General features: G+C 43.7%; 1 protein-coding gene across 6 annotated transcripts; it reads right to left on the bottom strand.

Moving 5' to 3' along the window:
- Positions 1–269: 269 nt before the first annotated feature.
- Positions 270–27,095, bottom strand: LOC121557846 (aryl hydrocarbon receptor nuclear translocator-like protein 1). 6 transcript variants are annotated; one of them, XM_045208843.1, is made up of 17 exons: positions 26,840–27,095; positions 15,224–15,386; positions 15,076–15,114; positions 14,921–14,962; positions 13,969–14,126; positions 13,500–13,588; positions 12,378–12,470; positions 11,371–11,488; positions 10,865–11,011; positions 10,427–10,658; positions 8,888–8,994; positions 6,248–6,395; positions 3,352–3,404; positions 3,140–3,251; positions 2,737–2,821; positions 2,258–2,363; positions 270–2,050 (listed from the first exon to the last, which is right to left on the bottom strand). In XM_045208843.1, the coding sequence occupies exons 1-17, from the start codon at positions 26,895–26,897 to the stop codon at positions 1,893–1,895; spliced, it is 1,908 nt and encodes a 635-aa protein (XP_045064778.1). In that variant the 5' UTR covers positions 26,898–27,095; the 3' UTR covers positions 270–1,892. The 6 variants fall into 6 exon arrangements, with proteins under 6 accessions (XP_045064778.1, XP_045064780.1, XP_045064781.1 ...); XM_045208845.1 differs by having other exon boundaries at positions 3,140–3,248; XM_045208846.1 differs by having other exon boundaries at positions 10,865–11,008.

The following is a 27,095-nucleotide window of genomic DNA, read 5'->3' as shown; positions in this document are numbered from 1 at the left end:
CGTTTTTCTGGATTTTGTTGTTGTTATTCTGTCTCTCACTGTTCAAATAAACCTACCATTAAAATTATAGACTGATCATTTCTTTGTCAGTGTGCAAACGTACAAAATCAGCAGGGGATCAAATACTTTTTTCCCTCACTGTACATATATTTTTAATATTCAAATTCAGAGTTGAAATGCAGTTTCCAGATTTTCAATATTTAAGTCATGCCTATAAATGACGTTGACAAACTTTCAAGATAAAAACATACGTTTCATATTCAACTTAATGGGTTCAGATTTGTTTTTAATGTTTAATTGTATTGCGTGGATGCATTGGTCAGAGCCAAAGAATATCAAAGTTTGACATGCAGCCTATTAATTTGCTTTTCTGTACCAGATTACTTGATTCTATGCACATGAAGCCATGATCTTCCCTCACCCAAAACATTTAATTAAAATCAACACTGCAGGAGTGCACACAGGCATTACAATTCAAGTCTTTACGGATTCACTGATATTTCTCCTTTTTGTCCCTCAAGTGGTAATCACAATTGCAGAACTAAATGTACAGTGCATTTAGATTGAATTCCAGCAAGAGACTGTGCAAACTTCACACAGAGAGAAAGTAATGCTCTGTTCATAGCAAAAGCAGACATGGTATTGAGATTGGTTCTAAAGAGGCTTTCACAATAGTTTGCTAAAGCGAGGATCAAAAGGTTGTTTGCAAGCAATTTTCCTTGTCTGGATTAGTTTCACATCTCCACATTTCAAACACACTAAGATGTAGGGTTTAAAGGATTAAAGTGGGTAAGCGCTGAACGCTGGTCGTGATGACGGGCAGTGAGTATTTAAATGTATCATTATAAATTACATTTAAAACCATTGAGGACAAAACACAATAAAGCCTGAGAGCTTATTTCCATTGTGGTCCTCTAGGATAGGCAATGCATACGCTATTGCTAACAACGCAGACGTTGCGTAATAAATGCGTAAATGCTTTTCGCACAATAAAAAGGTGTTTGTGCATTTAGCCTCCATTACATCCCTGCAGGTGCACCTTCAGGGTGTTCTGTTTCAGTGTAAATAAAAACATTTCAAGAGAAGCAGCTCTACCTCTGTGTGACTTCAGAAAAAGTTATGCTGCTGTCTATGCAATAGACATGGCAGCAATATTGATTCACCTATACAAAAGCCTACAACGCAGAGCAAAAAGACAGAACAATATACAATCTAACTTTGTAATAATAGACGATGACAATTTGAGTGAAGACACAGCTGCAATGGTTCATTTGAAGTTATTCACACAAGTGATCAGTGTTCAGAGTTCATATACTTTGAAATGGATTAACATATGCCGCCGTCTACTCCCTTGAATTTGAGTTGATCAATTTCACACCGGCGGGAACCCCATGAGTACCAAACTGCTATCGATCTGTGACTCCCCAGATATAGGCAAACTAGGGTGGTTTTAGTACACATTCAGTTACATTGAAAAATTTATCAAAAAAATCCACACCAAAATTGAAACAGCTGTGTAAGCCACCAAAGAGTTTGCTGGTTTTAGCCCAGGCTGGATATCTCTTCCTGAAACATGAACAGAGAGCCGAGCCGTAGAAGTCCCTCAGAAGCACATAAATCTGTTTCCTTGATAGCGGAGCACACAAAAATATAGTCCCTGGATGGAGCTTGTCTAACCATAAACTACAGAGTTTAGGACTGATGGTGTTGGGGGTCAATTCCATTTCAATTCTGGGAGTGAATTGAAATCCCAATTCAGGAATTCAATGAAATCCTCTTTGAAAATGCTTAAATAAATAAATGAAGTAATGTACGTAAGAATAAATATCATTTTTCAATTCTTGAATTGGAATCTCAATTCTTCTCCTGAATTGATGGCATTTGAATCTCTGCTAGTGAGACCAGTGCATGTTGTCAAAGTCTACTGCGTCCCCCAGGTTGGCATCAGTCTCCAGCAGGCTCATGATGACGGCCATGGCGGCCTCATCATTGCTCAGGGTACCGAGGCCTGGTCCCACCATGCTGTCCAGGTCCATCTGGGAGCTCTCTCCTGGGGGAGGAGAACGGGCTGTCATCAAAATCAACCAATACTCAAAGTTATGTCAGTCGTATGCTAACCAAGTATAACTCTAAGTATAACTAAGTAACCCAAATATACACTTAAAACTGTCTGATTGATAACAGTCTAGGTAAATTAAAGATCATGTAAATGCATTGCTTCTAAGTTTACTTTGTATATGCTTTGAATGGTAACTACCTGTGTCCATATGTGTGTCGCTGCCAGCGTATGTGGCCCCCTTTGAAGCAGACTCTGATCCAGACTTGCTCACTGTATCTGAGTCAGTCACCTCCTCATTTGGCATCTGCAAGAGGACAAGTGGGTACATAATAATACAGAACAGTTTTTCTCTAGATTTTTTGATACAAAGTTCCATTTACAAAACTCTTCAAGCGCACCTAATATGAGGGGTAATATTTACCCTGGTAATTGGTAAGTTAAAGTACATCAAAACATTACATTCAGCTTAAAAGTGTTTAATCTATGCAAGGCATGTGTTCATAGGGAGACCTCCAGTGGTTATGCATGTAAAAAAAACACCATACTCTCTCCCTTTATGCCGTAATGAAAATAGTTTTGAAAAAGTGTTTTTTAAAGTTTTATAGTCAACATGCAACTACTACCTAGGGTCCTAAAGACACTGTAGGATGAGAGGGGAGGTAGGTAAGGTGACTCACATTGGCATGAGAGGAGACCTTTGGAGACCTGTCCTGAGGTGGACAGAAGGGACTGGAGTTTCCACTGGATGGAGAACAGTTGACCCTGCACAGACACAGAGACATCGTCTATGAAACAGTGACATTTTGGCAGTGAAAGAAAGCAGAACTAATGTAACAAAATGTTCAAGGTCATGGGCCAATAAAACAAAAAAACTATGTAAGCTGACTGTACAAGTACCAGCTTCGTCCTGGTTGCCAAAGAAAGCTCTGACAGAAACCTTCAGTGAAAATGGTTTTAATAATCAAACCATTGCCACCACAGAATTATGGGTCATGCTGTTGCCTACGTGGAGACCAATTAACATCCAAGATCGGTACATTTATTGCATTGTAAAACAATGCCATAATACATGCAACACACCTGTTGGAGTCCAAGAGCTCGTTTGCTATCTGGGTCCCTATGCTACCAGCGTAGATCATAGTGGCCATGCCACTGGAGATGCCAGGGATAAGTATGGTACGTTTGCCATCTTCTGTAACAGAGGGAGGGGTCAGGACAGTGAGCTGAGGTCGGTCCACACACCCAAACTGAGTTATATCCAAAATGACCAGGACAAATATTCCTTTCCTTACCCTCCAACAGCTTGGAGCTGCTCGGCTGTTCAGCTTCTGTGTGACCGGGTCCCCTGTGTGTGGAGAGGGAACAGACGACAAATTATTGTACATCCCTTGTATGATGTCATTAGTATAACGCAGAGGACTCTCGAACAACAGCTACATTGTGACACTCTGGCTCCATGGACTTTATTATTGAGCCAGGGTTGTTATTTTTCACTTGGGTGTATTTCTATGTTGGGTATTCTAGTTGTGTATTTCTATGTTTGGTTGGAGTAGCTTGTTAGTCATATGACTCCCAATCGGAGGTAACGAGTGTCAGCTGTCGGCTCGTTATCTCTGATTGGGAGCCATATTTATACTGTGTGTTTTCACGGTGTGTTTGTGGGTTTTTGTTCCATGTTTCTGTCAGTGTTACAGAGGACTTCACTATCGTCATTTGTTGTTTTTCGTGGTTGCTTTATTAAATAAAGTCATCATGTTCACTCCACGCGCTGCGTATTGGTCCGCTTCTTCAGACGATCGTGACAGAAAAACCCACCATAAAAGGACCAAGCAGCGTGTCAAGCGGCAACAGGATCCACCTACACAGGATTTATATCCACCCATAAAGGATTCATGGACATGGGAGGAGATACTGGATGGTAAGGGTCCTTGGGCACAACCGGAGAATATCGCCTCCCTCGTGAAGAGCTGGAGGCAGCTAAAGCCGAGAGGAGGCGATATGAGGAGGCAGCACGGAGGCAAGGCTGGAAGCCCGGGAGTACTACCCAAAAAATTTTTGGGGGGGCACATGGCTGGGGCGCCTGGGCAGCAGGAGGCTGCCACAGGGAGATGTGGAGAGAAGGCTATCGGATTACGGGAGCCATTGGCGAGTAGAGGGAGGGAAGTTGTTGCCGCACGGCATGAGAGACTGAAGTGTGTTACCAGTCCGGTCCGGCCCGTTCCTGATCCCCAGTTAAGGCCAGTGGTGTGTGTTCCGGTACGGACCGGCCTGTTCCTGCTCCACGCACGTATCCTACGGGTGCGTCACCAGCCCAGCCCGGCCTGTTCCTTCAGAGCCGTCCGCCAGACCGGAGCCGCTAGAGCCTTCCGCCAGACAGAATCATACACCTGCTATGGAATCAGCAGGAGCCGACGCAGCCTATGCTGGACTGGAGGCTCGGGTTCCGTGACCGGCAGGAGCGGCTCATGCGGATGGGAGCCGTCCTGCTGGAGGTGATGACTGCAATCCGAGGCTGGGGTCCGCCTCCACCGCTAGCCGCCCAGCCAGCACCATCAGCCAGCCATGAGCAGCCAGACCCGTCAGCCAGCCATGAGCAGCCAGATCCGTCAGCCAGCCATGAGCAGCCAGATCCGTCAGCTAGCCATGAGCAGCCAGATCCGTCAGCCAGCCATGAGCAGCCAGATCCGTCAGCCAGCCATGAGCAGCCAGATCCGTCAGCCAGCCATGAGCAGCCAGATCCGTTAGCCAGCCATGAGCCGTCCAGCCAGGATCCGCCAGAGCCGTCCAGCCAGGATCCGCCAGAGCCGTCCAGCCAGGATCCGCCAGAGCCGTCCAGCCGGGATCCGCCAGAGCCGTCCAGCCGGGATCCGCCAGAGCCGTCCAGCCGGGATCCGCCAGAGCCGTCCAGCCGGGATCCGCCAGAGCCGTCCAGCCGGGATCCGCCAGAGCCGTCCAGCCGGGATCCGCCAGAGCCGTCCAGCCGGGATCCGCCAGAGCCGTCCAGCCGGGATCCGCCAGAGCCGTCCAGCCGGGATCCGCCAGAGCCGTCCAGCCGGGATCCGCCAGAGCCGTCCAGCCGGGATCCGCCAGAGCCGTCCAGCCGGGATCCGCCAGAGCCCGCCCAGCCGGGACCCGCCAGAGCCGTCCAGCCGGGACCCGCCAGTGCCGTCCAGCCGGGACCCGCCAGAGCCGTCCAGCCGGGATCCGCCAGAGCCGTCCAGCCGGGATCCGCCAGAGCCGTCCAGCCGGGATCCCGCCAGAGCCGTCCAGCCGGGATCCGCCAGAGCCGTCCAGCCGGGATCCGCCAGAGCCGTCCAGCCGGGGATCCGCCAGAGCCGTCCAGCCGGGATCCGCCAGAGCCGACCAGCCGGGGAGCCACCAGAGCCGTCCAGCCAGTATCCGCCATTCAGCCTGGTACTGCCCCTTAGTCCGGTACTGCCCCTTAGTCCGGTACTGCCCCTTAGTCCGGTGCTGCCCCTTAGTCCGGTGCCGCCCCCTAACCCAGTGGGGGTTTAGTTGGGGGGTGGTCATGTGGAGGAGGCTAGGGAAGCGGGTGGTGACTAAGGTGGGATGGGGACCACGACCAGGGGCAGAACCGCCACCGTGGACAGACGCCCACCCAGACCCTCCCCTAGACTGTATGCTGGTGCGCCCGGAGTTCGCACCTTTAGGGGGGGGTACTGTGACACTCTGGCTCCATGGACTTTATTATTGAGCCAGGGTTGTTATTTTTCACTTGGGTGTATTTCTATGTTGGGTATTCTAGTTGTGTATTTCTATGTTTGGTTGGAGTAGCTTGTTAGTCATATGACTCCCAATCGGAGGTAACGAGTGTCAGCTGTCGGCTCGTTATCTCTGATTGGGAGCCATATTTATACTGTGTGTTTTCACGGTGTGTTTGTGGGTTTTTGTTCCATGTTTCTGTCAGTGTTACAGAGGACTTCACTATCGTCATTTGTTGTTTTTCGTGGTTGCTTTATTAAATAAAGTCATCATGTTCACTCCACGCGCTGCGTATTGGTCCGCTTCTTCAGACGATCGTGACATACATTTTGGGACCAAAATGGGACAATTTTGACTGAACTTGTGTCTTGATTCGAAGCAGATTATTAAATTAAATGTATTTTACTGAATATCATTATAGATCGTTCAACCCACAATCTAGACCTAATGTGAAAAGGCACTCACAAAACTTGGTTGGTTGACACAATAAACTCCACTTCTTTGGTCCACGGGTTTATAAAACTAAACCACTGACTTTGAAGCATGACAAAGGAGCCATGTTTTGTTTTGAACTTGTAGCAGCTGGTCTCAATCTTCTCTTTACTGCGGAGAACTGTTGAGACACAAAACGCCATTTATGTCACTGCAATGTGCCCCGCAATAAAAAACAAGTAAGCATTGGTTATTATGGTGTAATTACTAGGGCTGTTACGGTGACCGTATTACCGCCACACCGGCGGTCACGAATCATGAAGGCAGTCAAATTCCACGTGCCGTTTAGTCACGGTAATTAGGCCTCTCCAAGCTCTGATGCTGCTGATGGTCATTAGTAGCCTACCAAACTTGCTAACTGCCTGGTACTCAGCACTCCATTGTCCCTCTAATCACTCTGACATCAATGCAAACGTCATCGAAAATCTAATCACACAGAGTGATGGCCTCTACTAAAAAGAGGAGGAACCCATCAGCTTTCTATAGGCTAGGCCTACTATAGTTATTTCTCAGCTTTCTAATATTAAGCACATTGCTTCTCTTTACAACAGGAGTATAGCCTACCTGGCTGGCATGAAAATGAACCACAGGAAAAGCGTCCTCCATTCGCTATTTAAGTGCATAGATTACATGTATTTTTTTCAGCTGCCCCTGTTTCGAAACAGGTGCATGATAATGGTCCATTCTAAATCATAACAAATTTCACACATATATTATTTTATATATGTAAAGACAAGATTAAATCAAGAATAGTGTGATGGGTGAAAATATTAGCCTATCACTTGTGAATGATGACCAGTTTAAGGCAAGAAACAGCGCATGTTTTTTTTGCAACTTTTTCAAATCATAGTCCCACACCTCATGTAGCCTAGCCCATAGGCCTATATGTTTTGATAAGGTTTGTATCACAACTAAAGTGGCCAAATAACTTCTTAAAATGAAGCACATTAATCCGCTTTACAACGGGTGTAGAGCCTAACTGGCATACATACGCAGCGCGTGAGTTTCAAGTTTGGGGAAGATAATTTCCACCATAAAAATGCACCTTTATAATAAAAGTATTACATGCATAATCGCATTTGTGGTCACTTTTTAGAATGGTGTTTTCCTGCTAATGAAACATTTGCGCTTATAGCCTACTGCCGTGTGCACATTGCTGCACTTATAATGTGAAGAAAATAATACTTTATCAGCATTTTAAGCTAAATGTTCTCATCTGTTGCATCAGGCTCCTTGCTTAAAACAGGTTTTTTGATGCAAGTGGTTGTATTAATTTGGGATCTATCGCATCCCACAAATGTCCCAGACTATGTTTGGAATATTTATTTCTCTCACAGAATAGAATAGCTCAACTTTTGTACTATGGGGGATAGTAGACTGACATAGGCTAGTGCTTTTGCTGTTCGTTAGGCCTACTCATCTGGTTGGCTGATGAAAAGTGGACAGTTCTTCCAATATCTCCAATATGCGCCTCGAAATTGGATAAAGACGCGTGCAGTTGCGTCCCCAATGTGTCTGTCTTCACTTGTAGCCTGTGAGAAAGACACGATCACATGACAGAGAGCCATGTGAGTGAGAGGTGCTTCCATGTGAGTGAGAGGTGCTTCAGCACGCAGCCGGGAGAAGGGAATTATACTTATTAAATTCAACCCAAGGGCACAATGGCCACTGGCCGAAAAAGGCAAGGATTTTTTTAGGGGGCATTACAGCCACACAAAGGGGATGCAGCCAGGAAATTCGAGGCATTATCAAGTGCTTGTCAAATTGTGAACGAGAGACTGATGAAGTGTGTACAGCCTTAGAATATATAAAAAATCTAAACATATAACCCAACATTTGTATCACAACTAAAGTTACATAAATAACTCTAAATTAAGCATATAGGAGTACCTGTTTCTTTGTTAACCTCTCAACACAGAATAGCCGCATGTGTGCACTCCCTCAAATCGTTTGGAGAAAATATTATTTATATTTTATTCAGCTACGTTCAATTGTATTCTTCATACTATAAAATTATATAAAATAATGCCACGGAATTCTAAGCAAATCTTGTCTGCTAAATGAACTAGTGTAGCCTACAGCCATATGGCATAGCCAGATCAGGACCTAACATCAAATCAAATTGTATTGGTCACATACACATATTTAGCAGATGTTATTGCAGGTGTAGCGAAATGCTTGTAAGGACAACTCAGTGTATGATATTCTGTTCTTCTGAAATGGGCTACATTTTCTTATAAAATGTTTCTTTAGACCTGTCTTAAATAAATAATGGATTTATTAGACTTTTTTAAATGTAGATGTTTCAAAGGTCTGCATCAGTGGCTTGCAGGCTATGTGTGGAAGCCAGGAGATGATAAAAATGTTTATGTTAATTAACGGTCAATTACTGTGAGACCTGTAGTTATTTGCTTGACCATCACCGGCTGACAAAATGTCATGACCGCCACAGCCCTAGTAATTACCATTTTACCATGCAACATAAGTAAGAACCTGGTCATTTTCTGCAACCGAAATATCTTTCATATCTGTTTGAGCAACCTGCACATTTGGAGAACATATGGTTCTCACCTATAAGTAGATACCAAAGACAACCAAACTATTCTCCATTACCTTTCCTGTGTGTCTCTGCAAGTTGTTGCAGGTCGTCCTGGTGGAAGTACTCATAACACGACGTCCCCAGTAGTTCCTGTGGCAAGTAGCCCAGAACAGTAGTGGCTCTGAAGGACAGAGACGAGGAGGCTGTTATTCTCTATAAACCAACTACAGTACCAGGTTGATATCTTCTGTCCACTTACCAGCTCTAACTATGTACATCATTTCAGAATGGCACAATAAATACTAACTATAACCATCAATATACATGATGCAGCCTTTCTGTTTCTATGGAAATGAGTAAATGGAATGGTTGTCAAACATCTGACCACAGTAAAGTGAACTGGGTTCTTGTTCTCTGAATTGGGATCAAATGCCAAAGTAGAAAGAATCTCACTAAAAAGCAACAAAAATAAAACTACTTACAGATAATATGAATTATACTGTAAACATAAATCAAATTGGACTGACGCGTTCAATGCACTCTCTGCTGTTAGTCAGAAGATCTCACCACCAGTGTAACATTTTAGGACAGCCGGGGTCACAATAACAAATTCACATACGTGAAAGGGCTCCTGTTGTGAAATGGAGCTGCCTATTTGACAACCGATAAGTAAAAACGTATTTATCTTGACATGCTTACTATATAAAAAAAGAATATTTCCAACACAATGTTCCAAGTAAACATTTTTCAACTCACTAGTTAGCAAAGTTATTATCAATATTTCAAACCAATAGTACTAGTAATGTACCGTTGCCATCTCTTGAAATAATCAGTACAGTCATCTCTTCAAGGGGTATATTGTCTCATTTGGAATGCATTCAGACCAGTTGCTGGAAAACTTGGGGTAACCCCATTACACTTACAGCCACTGTGGTATGGTAGGGGGTGCCATGGCAAACCCTATCCAAGATGACTGCCTGCCAGGCCTGCCTTAACCAACGTCATTGCTTTTCTCTTTATTTGTTTCTTTCTTTGGCTGTTAATACAAGCACAGGTTGGGTTACCCAGGGTATAACTGTAATGTTAGCCAAGGCCATTTTAACTTACCGTGGCCTTGGCTAACATTACAGTATGTATCAAAACATACTCAACTCAGCTGAAAGAGATCAAATCTGAACAAAACTCTGAGAACAATACGCTATGAAAGTTACCAGGAAGTGACTGCCCCTCAGCATTGTAGTTTTTTAAAACTTTTGTAGGTTTTTTGAATGGTCTTCAATGGGCAAAAACATAGCGCAATGGTCTTAAGTGCAAAAACTCTGTAAAAGCGAATGTAATTGTATATATATATATATTTCGAATTTGATTATATAACCGTGAAGCCCGTTCAAAAGATTAGCGGACTTGATCCAGAAGTAAAGCGAAAGGTGTGGTTACTTTCACAGGGTATAGATTCGGTTTTATTTTCCTCCCAGTGTTTTTCACCAGGTGAAGGCTATGCCCACAATGCCCCCTTATGAACAGTATTGGTTCAACATTATGCCAACACCTGCCAAGAATATTTAATAATGAGCGAAAATCGCAAAAAGGGTTGTGTAAGAGACACCACTTACTGTTGGTCCACGAAGGTGAACTTGCCGTCAATTGAAAAGCGAGTGACAAACTGGGTGGGTTTGACCTTGACCTCTCGTGAGGGCTGACAGGCATTGTTAGGGTGAATGCGGCACACAGCGACCAGGCAGGACAGATGGGAGGACTCGTTATCGTCGCTCTCAGCATCCAGCTGGGTGGAGGGCCAACTCCGCATGTAACCAGTGCAATGGACAGTGCAGTATCGTTGAGACTCTACAGGGGTAGACAGTGCACATAAAACACATGTTTACATTTAACCCCCACATGCAATTCCAATCATGGCCCTATCAGGGCTAACCAACTACCTCAGTGAGGTGGAATCAAGAAAAATACATTGTGCTTCTGGGTTGATGACCACCACGTTCCTCTCTGCTCTTACGATGTATTTAGTGAAAGTTCTATCTGCATGGCTCTCTCACCCTTTTTCTTGGAGCTGCTGGGCTGGATGGTTTTGTCTTCTGTCTTCATAACTGTTCTGCTGTGCTTCATGCGGCAGAAGAAGGAGCGCCGTGCCCCTGTACACAGTTGAACTGCTCCCACAGGAAGGTCCTGGACCTGTAACCCTGCTAAAGAACCGGGAGAGCCTATGATCCAACAACATCACATTATATTTATAATAAATATTTTTAAACACAACGTAACATTGAAGACGGAACATAAAAAGTACAAATCTGTGACCTCAAAAGAGAACGAGGTCAAAGTGGAAACCAGTAAAGCAACAACAAACAGAACCCAGGCTCTCTGCTCTTTCCCCTGTGCTAATAGAACTGAAATAACAGCTGTAGCTTTCTTTAAAGTAATACCGTTATAGTGAGATAGCTTAAACTGAATTTCAACAAGACACAAACAAAACAAAACACAGAGAGAAATAAAATAGGAAAATCCCAGCAACAGATACATTTAAATAAAGTCTTTGCAGACTTACTTTTGGCATCTATGAGCCGTTCGCGAGGGTATAATCCTGAGGCTGACAGCTGCTCTTTCACTTTACTAATGTCCTTTGGGTGGACATAATCAAAAAGACTCTGTCCAATTAGTTCCAACTGTAAACAAAAACAGCACTTTAATTATCAGAACCAAACTATTCATCTCAGAACCCGGAACCAAATCTTGTGTGAGCTAGCTAGCTAGCCAACTATACTTCTGAACTAGGGGAAACAACTGATTCAGATCCCCACTTCAGAACCACCGGAACTTTCTGGTTAAACCTCCGGTCTTCACTTCAAGCATCACCTCCACAATATAAAGCATGAAACAGATTCAGGTATAACTTTACTATGGTACAGAAATTACAAGGTATTAAAGGGGAATTTAGTATTTTACAATTTAATCTTAGATAGTTCCTCGCCCTGTAAGTAGTCTATGGGCCAGGAGAAAATATAATCCATGGCTCGGTTTTCTTTAGACAGCCACTACAAACTTCAGATAACTTTAGCCACCGCTAGCTAAAAATCAATGGGAGTGGTAGGGGCATGGGCTGCCTGTTACAAATGGCCAAAGAAAACCGAACCATGGAACTAAATGAATGGGATAGCACTGTTAAGTAATGGACTCTTCCTAAATAGGATTGAGTGATAGTGACCTCAATAATTAGCTCAATTTAGTAATTATCCGCGTTGTGTTGTGCCTAAGAACAGTCCTTAGCCGTGGTATATTGGCCATATACCACACCCCCTCGGGCCTTATTGCTTAACCCTCCCCTTGTCCTAGGGTCAAAATGACCCGCCACTGTGTTGAACCAACTTTATTTAATTTTTATATTTTTTGGATCATTTGTGAGAAGGAGGCAGTGATACTTTCTTTAAAGTCTCACTGCCTCCTTCTCACAAATGATCCCAAAAATATAAAAATTTAATAAAGTTGGTTCAACACAGTGGCGGGTCATTTTGACCCTAGGACAACGGGAGGGTTAAGTATAACCAGTTCACTGACCCGACTGTAGTTGAGGAACTTGGAGACGGATTCTGAGGTAAAGAGGATCTTCCCCCTGTCGCAACTCACCACGAACAGGAACCCATCTGCAGCCTGGGAAAAAGAGACACGGCACGACCTCAATATATTTCAATCCATGAAAACACTGACACTGCTACAGTATTTTGAAACCATCAGTGTGTATCCACTCCCTCTGTTTACTCCAAAATGGCAGACTGTGTGTGACAAACATGCACACTTGTGGGAGATCAGAGCTGGCAAAGGTTATACAACAGAACACTCCAAGCGAGGGGAAAGAACTGGAGCCGTTGACACATCCTGTTCTTAACAGGGATTTCCCAGAGTGAAATGAGTTAACAACTGAATTTAAAAAATACTGTAGCAAACCCAGAGGGTATGCCTGAGGTACTGTCCTTAAAATAAAGTGTAGACTTAAAGTCTAAAGGAGAAACATTGTCACTAGAACCGATGTGGATGTGGTGGAGGAGTCAGGCGCAGGACACAGAGGTTAAGTCCAACAGACTTTAATAGTCTAATGCTTACGAGAAAACCCCGACCTCGACATACACCAAGAGGCGAGGGAAAATTACGCACACGCGTAAACACTAAACACAAAACAAACAGGGTGCAAACACGTAGCTCCGACACAGTGGCAGTCATAACAACACACAATCATACTAGTGCAAAACAAGGAACTTATAAGACACGTAATCAACACACAAATGGACACAGGTGTAACAGACAGACAAAAGCAATCAAACGACGAAACATAGAGCGGTGGCAGCTAGTACTCCGGGGACGGCGAACGCCGAAGCCTGCCCGAACTAGGAGGAGGAGCAGTCTCGGCCGAAACCGTGACAAACATGTCCACCAGTCTCTCATAACTTTGGATAAAATGCGGCACTTTTAAAGTAAAAACCACACAATTGTAGATATTATATTTCCCATATTAATACCAAGATTCTCAGCTATTTTTGGAGCCTAGTAGACCCAACACACAAAAACTGTAAATCGACATACTACATAATCCTACCCCACTGTTGTGACTGCTGCCACAATACCAAATGGGATTGCTCTTGGTTGATTGAGAAAGAGATTGAGACAGATTGAAGGGCGGCCTACCGTGAGCACCAGGTGCTTGAGATCATCCTGAGGCAGAAACGAAGGCTTGCGTTTGTAGTTAACGTCAGTAAAGGAGCTGCTGGCACCTGCTGAGGAGACGAACACAGCACTGAGCTGTTAGTCTGTGTTGTACCTGTCCCTTAGGAGCTTGACATTTATACCACAACTTGAGTTAAAAATATATATAAATATTAAATATAAATATTAAATATATATATATATATAAATATTAAATATATATATATATATATATATATATATATATATATATATATATATATATATATATATTATCAGCAATGAACCAAGCTATTTGTGCACAGCTGTGTATTTTGCAGCCACCATGTGTCCAAGACTAACTGCATTAGTGTAGCTTTATGAGATCTACCTTAAAGAGATGTGTGGTGCTGCACAGATTGCCTGGTGTGGTACCGTGTTGTAGGGGCAGTTTTGGGATAATGAGGCCTACCTTTCAGGGCTTTGAGGTGCTGCACAGCCATTCGCAGCACCGTGAGTTTGTCAAGCTTTCTGGCCATGGGGTTACAGGAGGGAATTATCCCTGACAACTCGTCGATAAGGGTGTTCATTTTGTCCCTCCTCCGCTTTTCAATTTGGCTGTGTGGCTCCCTGTGAGTGAGGGCACAAATACACGTATTTCTCTCTCACACACATATCTCACTACGGGCTGAGGCAAGGTGAAGCTTGTTGCTATCAAGTCAGCATGATATCATTTATTAAAACAACAACACATGAGAGGGTGTGTGTTATTGTTATTATTGGCGTTATGGTGATGTGGTCGCTCGCATCGTACCACCAGCTTCATAGAGTGCCAATAATCACACAAAAAACACACCCGAGTGTAGTATTAGGTCATTTATAATATTAAAGTATCCTCTTGTTTTTTACTGAACTTGAGAGGATAGGCCTAAAGCATACTTTAAAGGGCCAGTGCAGCCAGAAATGTGATTTTCCTGTGTTTTATATATATTTCCACACCAAAGGTAGGAATAATACTGTGAAATTGTGAAAATTATGATAATGCCTTTTTAGTGTAAGATCTGTTTGAAATGACCGCCTGAAATTTCAGCCTGTTTTGGTGGGATGGAGTTTTGGCCTGCCTGTTGGTAAATTAGTTGATAGACCAATAAGAAAGAGAGTTCCAAACCGCTCTGCCAATACCGGCTGGTTTTCCCCTCCCCACTCAGACAACTCCCAGACAGTCCTAGCAAAATTCTTGCTTGAGAAACTGCTCTTGCTAAGAAGCTATTTTTGTTTCTTTTTTACCATATTGATTGAAAACAATCACAGTAAGGTACTGAATTGTTACCCAGAAAGGATTTGATATTGTGATAAAAACGGTTGCATTGGGCCTTTAACTCCCTTTCAATATACCAAATGAATATGTACGCCCAGGCTCTTACCTGAAGCATTTCATTTTGACCTGCTGATCATCGTCTTCCGATCTAAATTGGAATGGGAAATATATATGATTATTTAAAATGATTAATTTAATCACCTGGCCTGGCCCTGAGAGATCTTGCCAAGATAAAAAAGAATTTCTAAAGAATTCAAATACCTGCTCTGTTCCTCCTCCATTTGAGCATCACCATTTTCCCTGCAAGACATAGAGAACACAAAATATAAGTCCACCGGGTAAGAGACAAAAATAAGAATGTTGTTCTTTTTATGCTACTTTATGATAGGTGAGGTCTCTCTGCTCTTACCTGTTGTCTAGATCCCCCTTCCGTTTCCTAGGCAGCTCTTGGATTGGCATGGCTCCTGCCAGGTGTGGGGTTATGACATGAGGCATGGCTCCTGCCAGGCGTGGGGTTATGACGTCAGGCCGAGAGACAGGAAGGCTATTGTTTTCTCCTATGGGTAAAGGTCCTAAACCACAGGCACAAGAACCATACAAAACTGACACATTAGTTTTGATTTCTCATCATTTGTAATTCCTCCACGGTCAAATCGATGCATTATTGTAGCACTGACACCCTTACGGAGACATTTACATTTTTAGTCATTTAGCAGACGCTCTTATCCAGAGCGACTTACAGTTAGTGCATACATTATTTTTTATACCCCCGTGGGAATCGAACCCACAACCCTGGCGTTGCAAACACCATGCTCTACCAACTGAGCTACATCCCTGCCGGCCATTCCCTCCCCTACCCTGGACAACGCTGGGCCAATTGTGCGCCACCCCATGGGTCTCCTGGTCGCGGCCAGCTACGACAGAGCCTGGATTCGAACCAGGATCTCTAGTGACACAGCTAGCACTGCGATGCAGTGCCTTAGACCACTGCGCCACTCGAGGACCTAGAGACAAAATGGGTTGGTGTTTTGTTGAATTCCTCTGATTTTTATATTTGCCAATTTTGACAACCTCCATAAAAGACATTCACATATCCCCGATCCTCAATTGAAACACTCAACTGAGGACTGAGAAAATAATGAATGGATGCTTGCAGCTACTTGCTTTGCCCAGAAGATGGCACAAATACCAACTCAATGGATGTTGACTTCAAGCAACCCATACATATGGTTGGAACCTTGTATAATTACAAGGTGCCTGGGAGTGTAACTCAATATTGTGTAAAAAGTTTCAAAAGATAAATAATTTTAAAACATCTTATAAATATAAATGTTATTGTGTTGATCAGTCACATGATAAGTGTGTATGCACTAACTAACATCCACTTGAGAGGACTATAAATAAACTCTCCATTGTATGCCTATTGACAAATGTTCCTCAGTGTAAATCAGTTTTAAGTTCAGCTAACTGGAAATGACCTTCCAGCTTGTAACTGATCATCTTGAAAGCTATAAGCCTGGCAGGTGAGGTGAATGAACTCATCAACCTAAATCAGCCTAGCAGACACCAACCTCTGGCTCAGACAGTTTCTCCCGGCTGTCACGCAGCACGTGATGAGTTTCCATGTCCCTAGTACAAGTCACCATGAGAGGGCGTCTAACCACTGGCTTTCTCCCAGTTTCCCCCCAGCATGTGGCACGTGATGGTTTCTGCTATCGCCTTACCTCACTGCTTATATAAATGCTGTAACATTGACCTACTTCCTGCACATGACTCCCATTATACTTTAAGAGTTGACATTTTATTTGAAATATTGTTGAAAAAGGGGGAAGATATTTTGGGATTCTAATGCTTTTAATGCTTACAAATAATGAATAATCAACTAACCTAGGCTATTTCTAGGAATTTGGGGGTCATTTCTGACAGAGGTGGAATGCACAAAATACTCCACCCCTGCCCTCCCGCTCTTCCTTTTCCTGCAGGCATCTCACCAAGCATTGAGAAACTGTAGTAGCATAAAATCAAAACAGGTGGAAATATTCCACAGGTAGAGAAATGGTAGTAATTTTAATAATTTAGCTAATTCTGTAGTTGTACCATCATGTAGGGTTAGCCAGTTATTACTTTATTTTAATCTCCATTTATTTATTTTTCAATTTTCATGAAAATAGTTCAGACAAATCTGACAAAGTTTGTTGCCCAATCAAAGTAGAAACATTGTGGCTTTTGGATGTTTGACTAAGTGTCACGAATGTTGAGAGACGGGTCGGACCAAGGTGCAGCGTGAAAAGCGTACATGTTTATTAACTAAATAAACATTCAACAAAACAAGAAACAACGTAACGTGAAGTCCAAAAGGCTATACACATACCAGCCTAACAGGAACAAGATCCCACAATACACAGTAGGCAATGGGCTACCTAAGTATGATCCCCAATCAGAGACAATGAGCGACAGCTGCCTCTGATTGGGAATCATACCCGGCCAGACATAGAAATACAACACCTAGAACATAAACATAGAAAATATAACATAGATTTCCACACCCTGACTCAACAAACAAGAGTTCTATAGGTCAGGGCGTGACACTAAGACAGAGAGTAGCTCAGGGTTGAGGTAAATTTAGAAGAATGCTTTGGTACACACTAACATGTATTAATTGAAAAGTGATATAAATTAGAACAACATAATACATTTCATAAAATCCAACACAATTGTAAAGGGAAGAGTGGAGATCCCTATTTTGCAGTAACTAACTAAAGGGGAAGACAATGTCATATCAAATACAATTAGGTAGTTATGTAGGGAAATGGCTGTGCTACACATCCGTTTGGTTGACCCACTTCGGATCAAAGTTCATCAGGGGGACCAGAGCAACCCCTGGTAAATACGCAGCAGTCATTTCCTGGCTAGGCCAGCCTCTCTCCATGTCATCTCCTGCCGTTGTGCCTTTGAGCAAGGCAGTTAACCCTTAAATTCTCAGTGTGCTTCCGACCCCTTAGAGTGTGTGTGTCTCAGGGGGATTGGAACTCATTTCTGTTTTCTGAAAGAAAAAATTGACTGTAAAGTATTCTTCTTAAATGTTGATCCAATTCTTGTGGCTAATAGGAGATGCAGAAGGAAACGCAAACTCACTGACAACTGGGAACCAGACATTAACAAGATCCCTGGTTGTGCAGGACATGAGTGGGTGGTGCAGACACCAGGTCAATTGAATCACCTTGAATGCGACACAAGATTACACTTCTGGTCCTGGCTTCCTAAGAGATGACTGTATGGCGAGTGAGGCCTGTGTGACGGAGTGAGAAGCCTCTGCATTGGAGCTTGATAGTGCAGCCACTGAACCTTCCATGGATGATGCTCTCTCCTGGCTGGATTAATGTGGTGAGGATCGCACTACTCCATTGGTCCAGGTCTTCAGCTGATAATGATGAAGACCCTGGCAGTCACAGCCAATATAACCAGACCCTCAAAAGGACTCTCCCTCATCAGATGAGCTTCCTGTGGCTGGTGCTACAGGTGCTGGTGCCCCATAATCACCCTCCCCTATCCCTCACTACTGACCCGTCGCTCTCACACAAGAACTCACTACACCTCTATGTTTGGGAGTGTTATAAAGCCATTGTGTCGATAGGGTCTATGGTAAAACTAGAACATGAATGTCGAAAAGTTGATTAGACAGCACAGCAGTATGACATCATGGCAATACAGTGGGGGAAAAAAGTATTTAGTCAGCCACCAATTGTGCAAGTTCTCCCACTTAAAAAGATGAGAGAGGCCTGTAATTTTCATCATAGGTACACGTCAACTATGACAGACAAATTGAGAAAAGAAAATCCAGAAAATCACATTGTAGGATTTTTAATGAATTTATTTGCAAATTATGGTGGAAAATAAGTATTTGGTCACCTACAAACAAGCAAGATTTCTGGCTCTCACAGACCTGTAACTTCTTCTTTAAGAGGCTCCTCTGTCCTCCACTCGTTACCTGTATTAATGGCACCTGTTTGAACTTGTTATCAGTATAAAAGACACCTGTCCACAACCTCAAACAGTCACACTCCAAACTCCACTATGGCCAAGACCAAAGAGCTGTCAAAGGACACCAGAAACAAAATTGTAGACCTGCACCAGGCTGGGAAGACTGAATCTGCAATAGGTAAGCAGCTTGGTTTGAAGAAATCAACTGTGGGAGCAATTATTAGGAAATGGAAGACATACAAGACCACTGATAATCTCCCTCGATCTGGGGCTCCACGCAAGATCTCACCCCGTGGGGTCAAAATGATCACAAGAACGGTGAGCAAAAATCCCAGAACCACACGGGGGGACCTAGTGAGCTGGGACCAAAGTAACAAAGCCTACCATCAGTAACACACTACGCCGCCAGGGACTCAAATCCTGCAGTGCAGACGTGTCCCCCTGCTTAAGCCAGTACATGTCCAGGCCCGTCTGAAGTTTGCTAGAGTGCATTTGGATGATCCAGAAGAGGATTGGGAGAATGTCATATGGACAGATGAAACCAAAATATAACTTTTTGGTAAAAACTCAACTCGTCGTGTTTGGAGGACAAAGAATGCTGAGTTGCATCCAAAGAACACCATACCTACTGTGAAGCATGGGGGTGGAAACATCATGCTTTGGGGCTGTTTTTCTGCAAAGGGACCAGGACGACTGATCCGTGTAAAGGAAAGAATGAATGGGGCCATGTATCGTGAGATTTTGAGTGAAAACCTCCTTCCATCAGCAAGGGCATTGAAGATGAAACGTGGCTGGGTCTTTCAGCATGACAATGATCCCAAACACACCGCCCGGGCAACGAAGGAGTGGCTTCGTAAGAAGCATTTCAAGGTCCTGGAGTGGCCTAGCCAGTCTCCAGAACTCAACCCCATAGAAAATCTTTGGAGGGAGTTGAATGTCCGTGTTGCCCAGCGACAGCCCCAAAACATCCCTGCTCTAGAGGAGATCTGCATGGAGGAATGAGCCAAAATACCAGCAACAGTGTGTGAAAACCTTGTGAAGACTTACAGAAAACGTTTGACCTGTGTCATTGCCAACAAAGGGTATATAACAAAGTATTGAGAAACTTTTGTTATTGACCAAATACTTATTTTCCACCATAATTTGCAAATAAATTCATGAAAAATCCTACAATGTGATTTTCTGGAGAGAAAAAAATCTCATTTTGTCTGTCATAGTTGACGTGTACCTATGATGAAAATTACAGGCCTCTCTCATCTTTTTAAGTGGGAGAACTTGCACAATTGGTGGCTGACTAAATACTTTTTTCCCCCACTGTATATAGTTATGGCAGTATCTAGATAAGGCAGTATGACGTTATGGCAGTATATAGTTATGGCAGCAGTGGCGTAAAGTACTTAAGTAAAAATACTTTAAAGTGCTACTTAAGTAGTTTTTTGGGGGTATCTGTACTTTACTTGACTATTTCTATTTAAAACAACAAGAAAATCGTGCCGTCTGGTTTGCTTAATATGAGGAATGTGAATTGATTTACACTTTTACCTTTGATACTTAAGTATATTTAAAAACAAATACTTTTAGACTTTTACTCAAGTAGTATTTTAATGGGTGACTTTTACTTAAATAATTTTCTAAGGTATCTTTACTTTTACTCAAGTATGAAGTTGGGTACTTTTCCCACCACTGTATGGCAGTATGAAGTTATGGCCATATCTAGTTATGGCAGTATGAAGTCATGGCAGTATCTAGGTAAGGCAGTATTGGTGAGTGGTGAGTAACCGAGTTCAGATTCCCTATTATATTCACTGAAAAAACGTATGTAGTTTGCCACCTGATAAACTAGTAATTAGTGTAAGTACCCTTGTTTACATTACACACATCCTTCTCCGTTCAAATTCCATATTATACTTGTAGAAAATGATAACTAGCTTATCGGGTGTCTATTGGTGTCCAGGTTTCCAATATGCACTTTATTCTCATCTCCCCCTCATGGAAAAAGGGAGGTTCCAGTGAAGTTGTCCTCCACAAACATATTCATGTAAAAGCCTAGAATGAATTATGGGTTAATCATTAATGGCTAATCATACCTCCTTGTGTTTGCACATTTTCTTTCAGAGGAATCTGAGCTTTACACTTCACTTCATTTAAGGAAGCTTGTTTTTATTATCAGAAAATAAATCCAATCCTTTGGCTGTCTTTTAAGCCAACAAAAGAAAGGCAACAGTGAGGCAATTCTACACCTGTCACATTGGCCAATCTGACTAGTTCACCTGAGGACCATTCCCCTCCCACTCCCACAGGATTCGCCCCCACCACCACCCACCTACAAACCTCTGCACTGGTTTTGAATAATACTAGGGGCCAGGCGATATCAGGTTGAACACATGCATACGTGAGATGAGATACGTATCTGATACAATATTAAGAAAGAGGCCTGACAGCTGAATACATTTGGTTTATTCAATATACAATACAGAGGGATTACATCTTGTAATGGGGAAATCTATCCTATTCAGGTGAAGTACAGTTTGTTGTTGGCAACATGGTTTTAACAATTGGTTGCCTGACTGAGTGCGATGTAATACATTATTTTCTCTGTCCATCCTCTTTATCGATTCCAGTTTGTTATCCTAGAACACCTTTAGGTCTGGTAGTACTTTAAGTTTTTTCAATAATTATTAAGGTCAGGAATAAATAAATACTGTTACAGCAATTGAGTGATAAACCTACAACACCATTAAGAATCGTCAACTAATGTCAAAATGTTTGCCTCATATTTGACATGGGCCACAGTCCAGAGCAAGACTGTTTGTAGTCTCCCAACAAGGATAATGTTGATGTTGATAAATGAAATTCACACCATATTTGCTGATAGTCCTTTTGCATTTCATATTGTTAACTTGAAACTATAGTCATATATAAGCCAACCCAGGACATGTTATTGGTGTGTGATGTTAATGCGTAAAGACGAGTGGCAAGAAGAAAAACTCCCAAGTGTTGCAGCTTGATTGACCTACAGCCTACCTCTTGAATAAGCGTCCAAACGTTCACGTGCAGCTTGCTTTGAAGAGTTATATCAAGTTATAGGCTATGGTGTTTTACAAAATAACTGAACACATAGGCCTAATTAGCCTAAACAAGTTGTAAGGTAATATTGGCCAAAGCGCAGCTAGCCTAGCCTACTTGAAGTAGCATAGGCTCAATTAAAATGTGTCAGGCAGGCCTATACATTTTTTACAAATGTTTAATGCTGCGAATAGGTATTATTTTCAAAGGAGCGTCCTCGGTGACCATATTCAACTAAATTCATAACACGTCCGTTATTGGATGTTATGGACAAATTCCAAATGGGAAATTGTGTTATTAAGCATGCATGCTTAATGCATAGTGGTGTGAGGAGCGATGGGGTGAGGTTGTGTTCCTCTAAGCGGGGAGGTAAGCTTGCCTTCTTCATTATATGTGTCGAGTAAAGCTTAAACCATGCATTTAGATTGTAGGTAGGTATTGTAGGTAGTTTATCCAGGTAGTTATTGTAGGTAGTTATTGTAGGTAAGTATTGTAGTGTATTCGGCTGAGCCCGGTGAAGCACGAGGCTAGCTAGCTAACCCACTACCTGGACCATTAAAGCTAGCTAGCTAGCGGGTAGCAACACCACAGCCACTGCTAGCTGGCCAACTATCCAGCTAGCAGTACTGTAGCAACTAAATACATTTCAACGGAACGATTTGATTAGTGTAAAGTTAGCTAGCTACATAGTTGTCTTGGTATCAAAGACAAAGGTGTAGTATAAAGAAAATATCGAGGTTAGCTAGCCAGCTACATTTTCAAACAGTCAACACCGCAGCCACTGCTAGCTAGCCAACATTACCAGCTAGCAGTACTGTATCATTTTAGTCAATGAGAACTTTGCAACGTAAGCTTCACTTTCTGAACATTCGAGATGTGTAGTCCACTTGTGTAGCTAGCATGACTGACTTTGTGCTAGCTAGCCAACTTTTAATTACTTCTGCGTTATGAAAGGAACTAGACACGGACATGAATGATCCATTGGTAGTTTGTTGTAACCAAGTATTGATGCTAAACCGTGTGTTATTGGATGCTAGCATGCTAGTTAGCTATGGCGTCATAGGATACGGTGCCCTGGTCGGATACTGTACCAAGTTAGCTAGCTGAATAAACTAAGTTAAGTCTATTCCTGGAAACATTGGTCAGCGGGACGGTGGCACAGGAATCCTCATCTCTCCCAAGTGGACATTCTCTCTTTCTCCCCTGACCCATCTGTCTATCTCCTCATTTGAATTCCATGCTGTCACAGTCACTAGCCCATTCAAGCTTAACATCCTTATCATTTATCGCCCTCCAGGTTCCCTTGGAGAGTTCATCAATGAGCTTGACGCCTTGATAAGTTCCTTTCCTGAGGATGGCTCACCCCTCACAGTTCTGGGTGACTTTAACCTCCCAACGTCTACCTTTGACTAATTTCTCTCTGCCTCCTTCTTTCCACTCTTCTCCTCTTTTGACCTCACCCTCTCACCGTCTCCCCCTACTCACAAGGCAGGCAATACGCTTGACCTCATCTTTACTAAATGCTGTTCTTCTACTAATCTCACTGCAACTCCCCGCCAAGTCTCCAACCACTACTTTGCATCCTTTTCTCTCTCGCTCTCCTCCAACACTACTCACTCTGCCCCTACTCAGATGGTAATGCGCCGTCGCGACCTTCGCTCTCTCTCTCCCGCTACTCTCTCCTCTTCCATCCTATCATCTCTTCCCTCTGCTCAATCCTTCTCCCTCCAATCTCCTGATTCTGCCTCCTCAACCCTCCTCTCCTCCCTTTCTGCATCTTTTGACTCTCTATGTCCCCTATCCTCCCGGCCGGCTCGGTCCTCCACTTCTGCTCCGTGGCTTGACGACTCATTGCAAGCTCACAGAACAGGGCTCCGGGCAGCCGAGCGGAAATGGAGGAAAACTAGACTCCCTGCCGACCTGTCATCTTTTCACTACCTCCTCTCTACATTTTCTTCCTCTGTTTCTGCTGCTAAAGCCACTTTATACCACTCTAAATTTCAAGCCTCTGCCTCTAACCCTAGGAAGCTCTTTGCCACCTTCTCCTCCCTGCTGAATCCTCCTCCTCCTCCCCCTCCCTCCTCCCTCTCTGTGGATGACTTCGTCAACCATTTTGAAAAGAAGGTTGACGACATCCGATCCTCATTTATTAAGTCAAATGACACCGCTGGTCCTGCTCACACTGCCCTACCCTATGCTTTGACTTCTTTCTCCCCTCTCTCTCCAGATGAAATCTTGCGACTTGTGACGGCCGGCTGCCCAACAACCTGCCCGCTTGACCCTATCCCCTTCTCTCTTCTCCAGACCATTTCCGGAGACCTTCTCCCTTACCTCACCTTGCTCATCAACTCATCCTTGACCACTGGCTATGTCCCTTCCGTCTTCAAGAGAGCGAGAGTTGCACCGCTTCTCAAAAAATCAACACTCGATCCCTCCGATGTCAACAACTACAGACCAGTACCCCTTCTTTCTTTTCTCTCCAAAATTCTTGAGCGTGCCATCTTTAGCCAACTCTCTTGCTATCTCTCTCAGAATGACCTTCTTGATCCAAACCAGTCAGGTTTCAAGACTGGTCATTCAACTGAGACTGCTCTTCTCTGTGTCACGGAGGCTCTCCGCACTGCTAAAGCTAACTTGCTCTCCTCTGCTCTCATCCTTCTAGACCTATCTGCTGTCTTTGATACTGTGAACCATCAGATCCTCCTCTCCACCCTCTCCGAGTTGGGCATCTTCGGCGCGGCTCACTCTTGGATTGCGTCCTACCTCACAGGTCGCTCCTACCAGGTGGCGTGGCGAGAATCTGTCTCAGCACCACGTGCTCTCACCACTGGTGTCCCCCAGGGCTCAGTTCTAGGCCCTCTCCTATTCTCTCTATACACCAAGTCACTTGGCTCTGTCATATCCTCACATGGTCTCTCCTATCATTGCTACGCAGACGACACACAATTAATCATCTCCTTTCCCCCTTCTGATAACCAGGTGGTGGATCGCATCTCTGCATGTCTAGCAGACATATCAGTGTGGATGACGGATCACCACCTCAAGCTGAACCTCGGCAAGACGGAGCTGCTCTTCCTCCCGGGGAAGGACTGCCCGCTCTATGATCTCGCCATCACAGTTGACAACTCCGTTGTGTCCTCCTCCCAGAGTGCAAAGAACTTTGGCGTGACCCTGGACAACACCCTGTCGTTCTCCGCTAACATCAAAGCGGTGACCCGATCCTGTAGGTTCATGCTCTACAACATTCGCAGAGTACGACCCTGCCTTACACAGGAAGCGGCACAGGTCCTAATCCAGGCACTTGTCATCTCCCGTCTGGATTACAGCAACTCGCTGTTGGCTGTGCTCCCTGCCTGTGCCATTAAACCCCTACAACTCATCCAGAACGCTGCAGCCTGTCTGGTGTTCAACCTTCCCAAGTTCTCTCATGTCACCCCGCTCCTCCGCACACTCCACTGGCTTCCAGTTGAAGCCCGCATCTGCTACAAGACCATGGTGCTTGCTTACGGAGCTGTGAGGGGAACGGCTCCACCGTACCTTCAGGCTCTGATCAGTCCCTACACCCAAACAAGGGCATTGCGTTCATCCACCGCTGGCCTGCTGGCACCCCTACCTCTGCGGAAGCACAGTTCCCGCTCAGCCCAGTCAAAACTGTTCGCTGCTCTGGCACCCCAATGGTGGAACAAGCTCCCTCACGACGCCAGGACAGAGGAGTCACTCACCACCTTCCGGAGACACTTGAAACCCCACCTCTTTAAGGAATACCTGGGATAGGATCAAAGTAATCCTTCTACCCTCCCTCCCCCCACCCCCAAAAAATATATATATATATATATATATATATATATATATATATATATATATATATATATATATATATATATATATATGGTGGCTATCATAAGGTGCATGCACCAATTTGTAAGTCGCTCTAGATAAGAGAGTCTGCTAAATGACGAAAATGTAAATTGTATATTAGCCTAGCATGCACATTCGAGAACTAAAAATGTCCCATTCTGCATTCCAATAAATCCACCCACCCACCTTGAGAATTTGGAAACTGTTTCATAACCCACTTCTTGGTAATATTCTTTAACATTTTACCATGCATCCCAAAATCACAATGGGGTTATGGGGATCAGTCTACGAAACATGTGGCAATGCATCAGAATGCTTTAGACATGGGAAATTCTCGTCGCCAAAAGTACAAACTTGCCGCGATAGATTCTAATTATACTATCAAGATACTCACAACTATGAAAACATGTAGGCTAGGCTACCCAACACACATATTTAAAATACAGTTTAGGCTATACGTCCGACTGAACAAGATATGGTACAAGCATAATCCATGCATAAAATGCGTGATTGGTGCCATTTTAATTGATTATCTTATTTTATAATAGCCTGCATAATAGCCTACAAAATACCAAAGGGATGAACAGAAGATCTGTTGACCGCCTATGAAAAGGCAGCTGCATGGTTTTACACCAGGTTTACCATAAACACAATTCCACCATGCACAAATTCTAATAAAAGCACGCCAACTCATACCTGTTAAATTAAATGGTAGAATGCCACAAATATGCCCCAAATTATTAAACTCTCACGAGCGCATCCCAGGACTTCCTCGAGTGTGCGTTTGCTCCAGTGATCTACTGACCTACATTTTTGGGTAGAACCACAATTGTTTTCAAAGCGAAAGACATGGAAACAGCTCCCCTCAATTCCTCCCGGCACATAGCATCGACTGCAATAGGCTATTATTACCTCATAGACTAGAACTCACACGTGATGCTTTCAAGACAACTCGGAAAGATCAGAACCTCCGAGTGAAAATATGGGTACGATTTTTGCTTAGAGGTTCCTATTGGTTGATTCTGATACATTCCAAATGGGAAACGTGGAGCTCATCTTACGAGTTTCCGAACGACTTTCCGAGTTGTCTTGAACACGGTACAAGTAGGTCTACTGGTACCTGTTCGTTTGTCCGCGGTCCAGTCATTGCCGCCGGCCGCTGAATTCTCTACGGACATGGCTGGAGCCGGTCAGTAGGAGCCCGGCGCCGCAGAACATGAGGAAGTGGTAGTGTAGCTTAGATGTTGTAGAAGTAGTCTACTGTAGGGGAGAAGAGGCGGGGTATTGTTGTATAATTTACTTTATTTTTTCCTCCTCTCTCTTTTCTAAGGCGGGGAGGGGGGTAGACATAGAAACGTAGACCTACACGTGCGAGG

This window comes from Coregonus clupeaformis, chromosome 28, assembly GCF_020615455.1.
Source record: "Coregonus clupeaformis isolate EN_2021a chromosome 28, ASM2061545v1, whole genome shotgun sequence".
NCBI classification, from domain to species: domain Eukaryota; kingdom Metazoa; phylum Chordata; class Actinopteri; order Salmoniformes; family Salmonidae; genus Coregonus; species Coregonus clupeaformis.
The sequence above is the reverse complement of the archived record's forward strand: the minus strand, read 5'-3'. Positions and strand labels throughout refer to the sequence as shown.